At 43.7% G+C, this 7,812-nt stretch overlaps 2 protein-coding genes and 1 long non-coding RNA gene across 5 annotated transcripts in view; 1 reads left to right on the forward strand and 2 right to left on the reverse strand.

Annotated features, from left to right (window-relative positions):
• LOC127593051 (uncharacterized) overlaps window positions 1–3,672 on the reverse strand; it is a 37,259-nt gene extending 33,587 nt beyond the window's left edge. The window contains exons 1-2 of one of the 2 annotated variants that reach the window (XR_007960300.1): window positions 3,553–3,672; window positions 2,838–2,897 (exon numbers count right to left, since the gene is read on the reverse strand). This is a non-coding gene — a long non-coding RNA (uncharacterized LOC127593051). Of the gene's footprint in view, window positions 1–2,658; window positions 2,898–3,552 lie in introns of those variants that run through there. The other variant, XR_007960299.1, reaches the window with a different exon arrangement.
• The window catches only part of dok6 (docking protein 6), a 25,096-nt gene extending 20,309 nt beyond the window's left edge, over window positions 1–4,787 (forward strand). For both annotated transcript variants that reach the window (XM_052054222.1, XM_052054223.1), the window contains exons 5-8: window positions 272–461; window positions 789–927; window positions 1,122–1,227; window positions 3,603–4,787. In XM_052054222.1, coding sequence (XP_051910182.1) covers window positions 272–461; window positions 789–927; window positions 1,122–1,227; window positions 3,603–3,781 — 614 coding nt within the window. In that variant the 3' untranslated portion in view covers window positions 3,782–4,787. The remainder of the gene's footprint in view (window positions 1–271; window positions 462–788; window positions 928–1,121; window positions 1,228–3,602) is intronic.
• cd226 (CD226 molecule) lies at window positions 4,605–7,752 on the reverse strand. Its single transcript, XM_052054221.1, has 6 exons — window positions 7,415–7,752; window positions 6,323–6,658; window positions 5,869–6,243; window positions 5,419–5,521; window positions 5,230–5,284; window positions 4,605–5,041 (listed from the first exon to the last, which is right to left on the reverse strand). The coding sequence occupies exons 1-6, from the start codon at window positions 7,587–7,589 to the stop codon at window positions 4,994–4,996; spliced, it is 1,092 nt and encodes a 363-aa protein (XP_051910181.1). The 5' UTR covers window positions 7,590–7,752; the 3' UTR covers window positions 4,605–4,993.
• Window positions 7,753–7,812: the final 60 nt, after the last annotated feature.

Consider the following 7,812-nt stretch of genomic DNA (forward strand, 5'->3'; position numbering starts at 1 on the left):
TCCTGGGAAATTGGAATTTTTCAACCGCTGAAAGTATGTCTTTGAGGGTAACTGCATATTTTATTCATATGTTTTTGTAATCTATAAAAAATGAAAATAATTACTCTTAAATTATGATCAAACAAACGCATCGGATTTCTGCTCGTACAGTGGCCCTGGGGGTATTCATTTATTCCACTACAGACACTATGCAGCGTTTTTCTGAGAGGGGGAACCCTTTGGAATCTTGGCGAGTCACTGTTTCACGTCATTTCTTGATGTTTATTTTTAGAGCGTTTCAACGTGTACTTAATGCCCACCCCGAACCTGGACATCTACGGGGAATGCACCATGCAGATCACCCATGAGAACATCTACCTGTGGGACATCCACAACGCACGGCTCAAACTCGTCATGTGGCCCCTCAGCTCACTCCGCAGATACGGTCGAGACTCCACCTGGTTCACGTTTGAGTCCGGAAGGTGCGTGAGTGAGCTCTAAAAATACATACTGGCCGTCTTCTGCATAAGCGTGTATGATTGTGCTGTAGAAAATAAGCGCTTGGGAAGCCATCAGAAAAACTTGCCAACTTAAATGGAAGGTTGAAAGTTCCCAGGATATCATCGTGTGCAGCGGAGGCCTCGCGTCGTTGACTCACCGTCCTCCGATGCGTGCGTGTGCGCGTGCTCTTGCATCAGCGCGTCTCTCTGGAAGCGTGCAGTCAAGCGTGCGCTCCGAACAGCGAGCGCCGTCAAAGTGTGTTTACGTCCCCTTTGCGTTTCCTCGCGTGTGCTTGTTCCGGGGCGCAGGATGTGCGACACGGGCGAGGGCTTGTTCACGTTCCAGACACGAGAGGGGGAGATGATCTACCAGCGCGTCCACTCGGCCACTCTGGCCATCGCCCAGCAGCATGAGAGGATGATGGAGGAGATGGAGAAAAGTTCGCAGGTACCTTCGTGCCGTTCGCATACATTTCACGCAAAAGCTGATTTCACTTTTTAACATGGCCGTGCATCTTGATATCTTCTCCCCGCAACACTTGGAATGTCTCATGTTGAGTTCTGTCCCTCTTTTGTCACCAACGGTCCGGTCAACACACTGAATTGTTGCACCTGATGCGTTGCTCGTCCGTCCCCTTGCAGGTGCGCTCCTCGGAGCTGCTCAGCAAGTCCATTTCCCTTCCCCGCAGTGCCTACTGGCAGCACATCACGCGGCAGAACAGCGTGGGGGATCTCTTCGGTTACCAAGGTGAGCGCATGAAGTTTGTTACTACCGCGCTCTTGTTGTCACGGTTCATTTTTACGCTTGGGAGCACGAGAGGGCGGCTGGATGACACTTGTGGGAGTTCAGAGCATACACAGAGAGCTTTCCGCAACCCATACAAAAAATCAAATCAAATGATAAATTGATCAATATGCTGCTTACATCAGACCTACATACTGTATATGGCTCTGCAGACAGCAGTAACGGGGAAGTAAAACAAATATGTACCATGCACCTCCACTTTTCATATTGCATTTGTGGAATATCAATTAAGCAGAAAAATGCACCCGTTTTTGTCCACCTCGGGGGCTGCCATTTTGCCTTGGGCTGCCACTTCCTGTCAACTAAAAATGACATCACAGCGTCAAAGGGCTTCGATAACCGTTTCTTGGGTTTTGTCACACTCGCAACCGGAGCCCTGAGGCATTATGAAGTCATTTTGAGTTAAAAAATATTATTATTATGATTATAAATTTCTCAATCATATTCCAGCAAAGGCATACCTCTTCAAAAAAATGCACATCAGGTTTATGATGTACCTTGTGCCATCTAGTGGAAGAGGATTCCGTTGTTCTGCCCGTCACGACGCACCACTGGCAGAGATACGGCAAATGAAAAAAATAGATACATTGTTTCGAGAAAATAAAGAATAATTTTCAGACCAATGAAGTGAAATTGGGTGACCACAGCACACCTGATGAGCACTCACGGCATACTAGTGAGGCACGGTGGTTGGCAATCACTGTTCACGATTAGATTTTGGATTGATTTCAAGTATATTGGTGGTTTAGGAGCATTCGTGGTTGCTCATTAGCAACGGTCCCCAGTCCTTTTGGGCAACAACAGCTGCGTGACAGTGCACCGCTGCACACAAGATGAATATCCAATCAGCACAGCCAATTTGCTGAGTCACCCTCTGATTGCTTTTAAACAGGTCCACAGGACCGATTAAGACACACTTGTTTATTTCTCAGCCTGAGTGAACCTACTCAGGGCAATATTTCACCACATCACTTGTAATTCCTGGATGATGCTATATATATATATATATATATATATATATATATATATATATATATATATATATATATGGATTTTTTCGCCTTCATTTTGCTTATTATCAGCATTGTAATGGAGTACTTAGTTCGATCATACGGGGACTGATAGCAAGAGATTTCACAGCGAGGAAGTAGGTCTCAAAGGGCCAGCATGATAAGACTGGCGACACGGATCATAGCAGAAGTAAAATATCAGGGATTTTCGCTCCGTTTTTTCAATTTGTAAGGTAATGCATAAAGATGCCAGGATAGACAGGGAAATAAATGATTAAATATGTGTGATTCGTTTGTCTTTTTGGGGGGCTTTGTTGTTATTTATTTTAATTGTAATTGTATTTTCTGCAATTGTAAAAATGTATTTTATATATTTTGATGTTTTAAACATTCATTTTGTGAGAGCTCGTAAAAAGGTTGCAAAGATGTAAACAGACAATTTTTACTTAGCCCAAAGAGTTTTCTTGTCACCACGAAATTTTGAACATATTCAAACCTTATCTTACTGAACATTTCTAGGAGTAATAAAACTTAAAACTTTACCTGTACTTCAGGCCGCTCTAACGTGCAAAGCTGATGACGTCACGTCTGTCCGAATGCTCCCTGAAAAATAAAAAAAGATGGTGTACAGTTATTTTTGGGATACAGTGTGTACACTGTAAATTTCAATATGTGGATGTAATGTTTGTGCTTTGCATTGGACAGCAACAACATGCTTGAAAACATTAATAGATATTATAGATCACCCCTTCCTGTTTGTTCGATATGTGATGAGTATGCGGGATTGAATTTATTATAAAGGCCACTAAACAGCCCTGCAAGCAGGGCAGGCACACATTAGTGCTTCAAGGGCCACATTTGATTTTGAAATCTGACAGATGGGCCTGGTGGATGAGATTAAATATGATAGAATGTGGGAACTGATGTCAAATTGTAATTTGAATCCCAATTTTACTAGATGTTTGAATGTGATGTATTTGAATAGAATAGGTAAGAAAATGTACTTTACAATGTGATGTTAGGTTGGTTGTGTCAATAAAATAATCAGTTTTTCTCCTTGAATAATTTAACTGACATTAATTTCGTATCAATTTAAAAATATTCATGCAAAATGCACTCAATGTAATGGAAGTGAAATCATTTTTTTTAGGTAAAGGTTTGTTTATTAAGGTATACTTTTGCAGAATTAATTACTTTCATGACGTTTGTCATTTTCCCATCACGTTTGCATTGAAACCAACATCATACTTCAACTTACCACAGTTAAGCGGCACAACAAGCAGTCTCGCCTTTTCCTTTTTCTTCCAGCGAGCAGCATGTCGGTGACGTTCATCCCTCGAGCGCAAACATTTCCCAATTTTTTGTCACGCGAAACCGAACGGGAAACGGAAGAAGGGAAGGTGGAAGAAGGAAGGCGATGTCAGGAAGTGGCGCCGTCGCCCTCTAGTGGCCGAGCAGCAACTTGCAGCCTGAGGCCGCCTCAATGACAATCGACTGACTTGACTGGCTGAGGACACTTGCTGGAGCCCAACCTCACTGTAGACGCTCACGTGCAACCGTATGTCTTCTGTGACGTCATATGCAGATTTGGTCGCCCTTGTTTTGTATGTCGCGTGACAAAAGTAGCGTCTTTCAAGGCACCATACTTGTTTAAATAAATGTCCTTTTTTATGTTAGAACCGGAATCTGAAGAACGTGTGACGTCACAGTGATATGTCCAATAGAATACCTGATTAAAGCTAACATATCAGTCCCGTTACACTCTATTTAAGATACAGTAATGTCGAAATTTGATTGTCACCATTCTCGAGATTTTTGTTGATTATTGTGATTGTAGTTTGCACTGGAGCCCATGAGGTGACGAGGTGGCCACTGGAAAGATCAATTGGAAACACCACTTCGAAATCAATTGGGAATGCCATTGTTTCCTTCCTTATCCGCAGCTATTTTGCAGAGAAAGCCTAGTAAAATCAAATCATACAAAATATATCAGAGTTGTCCGAGGCGATCTAGTCCCTCTCGCTCTCCTTTTCTGTCCTCATGGAAGAAGTGCCTTCAGACCCACTGAGACCTCCTGTAACCTTCTTATTGTGGCTTGTTCTAGTGTACACAAAAGTTAGCACTGTCTCGCCTGTAACACACCTGCTGGCACATTCATATCTTTTTGTGCAAAATGCAGAAAGGATGACACCATATCAAATTTTTCAAAATCCTTTGGTGGCAATGTATTTGAAAGTTATTATTTAGTTTGTGTCGAAACAAAGGCTGTAGGACTGGATATAAATGTACAAGCACTTCATTGTTCCACAGTTCCCCTCAAGTGTCACTTTATTTAATGTGGGCGTGCGTTGAAGAAAATTTGTAGACATCATGTTTGTTTAAATGTGTGGTCAGATTACATGGATAGCACTTTCATTACCGGTATGTTCCAGTTTTCACTCAATGTAAATATGTTTTTTGATGACAGAGGTAATAAACTTGAATGTTCTCTCATGTAGCGGTAGTCTCACTCAACACTTTTTTGTTTTATCCGGTTGGAACCAGTGACTTGGACAGTGGCATCGACCCCTACAAAGACAAAAGATATTATAGACAGTCACTGAATTTGTGATGCGTCCTCTTAATTCTAATATTCCAGAACATGGCGGAAGGGGAAAAGAACTACAAAGATGGCTCTGTTGTTCCATGTCGTGGACGTCTCAGTAGACTTGCCCGCAAAGCTCCGCTGCCCACCACCGTCGCCATTGCTAGGGAGTTACAGATAATAAAGTTTCAGTGTCTTGTGAGCAGAAAAGATAAACTTGTAGAAGACACATTATTTTGTCTGCTCTCTCTATATCACGGATTTTCACCTATTACAGATGGGTCTGCAATGTATAACTGCGACAAATGATTAAGTTAACAAATAGTTCAAATGTCCGCTTGGAGGTCTTACGGGTGGGTGAGATGGGTGCAGTTGATCTCTGCTCTCTTCTCGTCTGATCTTCTTCCTGTGGTGTTCATATCATACGTTTTCATCCACCGTTTTTAAGGTGGGAAAAAAAGATTTGAATGCAAAAAAATAATACATGATTTCTGATCATTAAAATAAAAACACGGCATACTTTGCAAAACCTCTTCTTACCTGCGCCTCAACAAGACGATGAGCAGCACCGTCAGTAAAATCAGTCCAGCGGTTGCAATCGCCAAGTAAACATACAGCATGAACACAGACAGGCTGGAGCCACCTGATAATGACATGACAGCCCAAAATGAGAAAGAACATTTTACCGCAAATTTGCTCAGACCGAATTTTAATTTTACCAAATCAATTATCTAGCACAGAATGTTTTTTTTTTGTGTTCGTTTGTTTTATTTTATCGGTGATACAGAGCACTGGTTGAATTGTGTAAAAATAACTGACATGGTCATGGCTATTTTTGTGTCCCCCTGATTTGGATTCGGGCTGTGAGTCGGCGTGGCTAGCATGCATTCATTGGCCACAAGGAGCAGTTTTGATTGCGCGACATGAAATCTGCCTGGCGACAACAATCGGAGCAAATTCGATCGGAAATCCCGTGGCGTGGCCTTTTACCTGACGCTGACACCGTGACCAAGACAGTGTTGGTCTGCAGGCCGGCGTCCGTGCTGAAGCTGCAGCGGTACAAGCCGCCATCTTCCTGCGCGACAGGAGTCAGTTGCAGACTGACATCCATGCTCCGCTCGCAGCTGACAAGACCGCGCTCGCTGTAGTCTTCGATCAGCACGCCGCCCTCGACCCGCTTGCATATGCCGATGATGACCCACGGTTGACCCAACGCCATGTGCTCCACGACGGCCTGGTGCACGCCGGTGCCGTTGTGCTCGTGATTGCACTCCACGGTTAGATTGCTGCTGGGTGTTGCCGTCAGGTACACGTCCGCCTCCACGAACTCGGCGTTGTCTTCTTTATCTTCCTCTGGAGGCTCATCTGCATTCACGGCAAGCAGCTTATTAAAGGAAACTCATATTCAGTGTGATGGCAAGTAGAGAACGTCGTCGACGGTTACCTAAGTCCTCCACCTGAATGTTTCTGATCCAAGGGCCTTGGGGGAACGTCTGGACAGAGCAGTGATAAACGCCAATGTCCTGATGGGTGACGTTCTTCATGGATATGCTTCCGTCCATCGGGGTGCTTCTCAAGAATTCGATCCGCTCACGGTAATGGTAAGTGGTGGCTACTCCGTACTCTGGGTGAAAAACGGCTATGGAATTCGTGTCTGGGTCTTTGGTCCATGACACCATGGTGAGGTTCCCGTCCCAAGGGCACAAGCAGTCGAGGATCATCCCCTCCTGTAGGTGGATCGTGACCGTCTCGATCTCCGGCGCAGTATCTGCACACGCTCCTTTATTTGGTTGACCAAAATCACAACTTTAGGAAGGGTCAAAGCCAGGACTAGAATAGCTTGGGATTTTACATTTGGTTCGTTCTGGGTTTGCAGGCACTCTGGAGGCCAACATATTTGTATGCAAGCAATTCAAATAGATGTTACAGCTTTTATGATAGACATGGCTTTGGTCTGGGAACAAAACCAGGAACGAGGTGAGTTTTGCAGCAAATATAGCAATAGGCGACTTTAGAGGAGAAAATAGGGGAGTTGAATCAACGGTGTCTCTGCTGGTTGCAGTCAAGTACTGCACTCTAGTTGACCTCAATTGTTTCAAGACACAATTCATCAGTCAACATTTCCACACTGCAACCGTAGGCTTAAAGATCAGCATTTCGACTATCGGGCCCACATACTTGTTCTGATCAAACTTACTATAAACAATAATTTAGTAATTTGTTGTGTATTCCCCCCGCCCCCAGAAAGAGTGAAAGGCACAAGCTTTGAATAAAGCCAATGAGTGGTCACATTCACAAAAGTGACACTAGCACACAGCTTTGTGTGAGCTGAATGACACCTGTCAGGATAATTTTCAACTATTTTTATTCTGACAAATGATTTACAATAAAAGTGAAATGTTCAGGAGAAGCATTGGTGAAATGAAAGCCACCATCATTATATTGCATTCAAATAAATGACACAAATTCATTTAGTCAAAACACCGAAGCAACCGTGTGATGAAAACCAAACAAAACAGTATATTTTGCTCCGTACCTTGAAGAAAAGGGAGGAAGACGAGTGCCATGAAGTACCAGCGCTCCTTTTGTACGACTTCCATCTTGGCCCGGCCAAGGAGAATGAAAGCTGCATTGATGAGGCGAGTGGCACGGCACCCGAGCTGCAAATTCCTGCTCGCTCTCGGGCCACAGAAACACAGCACACACTTCATATTAGCTTGACGCTAGCTCTTTGCACTTGCGCGCGCACACACGCTCACACACACACACGCACTCTCTGATCTCTCCCGGGAAAAACTTTTCCGATCCTATATTGACCTTCATGACAAAGTTAGGATGACAACAGTCAAACATCCTGCCAAGTTACACATTAGAGTAATTTTCATAAACAATAAAATGAGACCATTTTGGGGCCTCTCAACAGCGTCATCATTA

Source organism: Hippocampus zosterae, chromosome 20 (assembly GCF_025434085.1).
Source record: "Hippocampus zosterae strain Florida chromosome 20, ASM2543408v3, whole genome shotgun sequence".
Classification (NCBI taxonomy): Eukaryota; Metazoa; Chordata; class Actinopteri; order Syngnathiformes; family Syngnathidae; genus Hippocampus; species Hippocampus zosterae.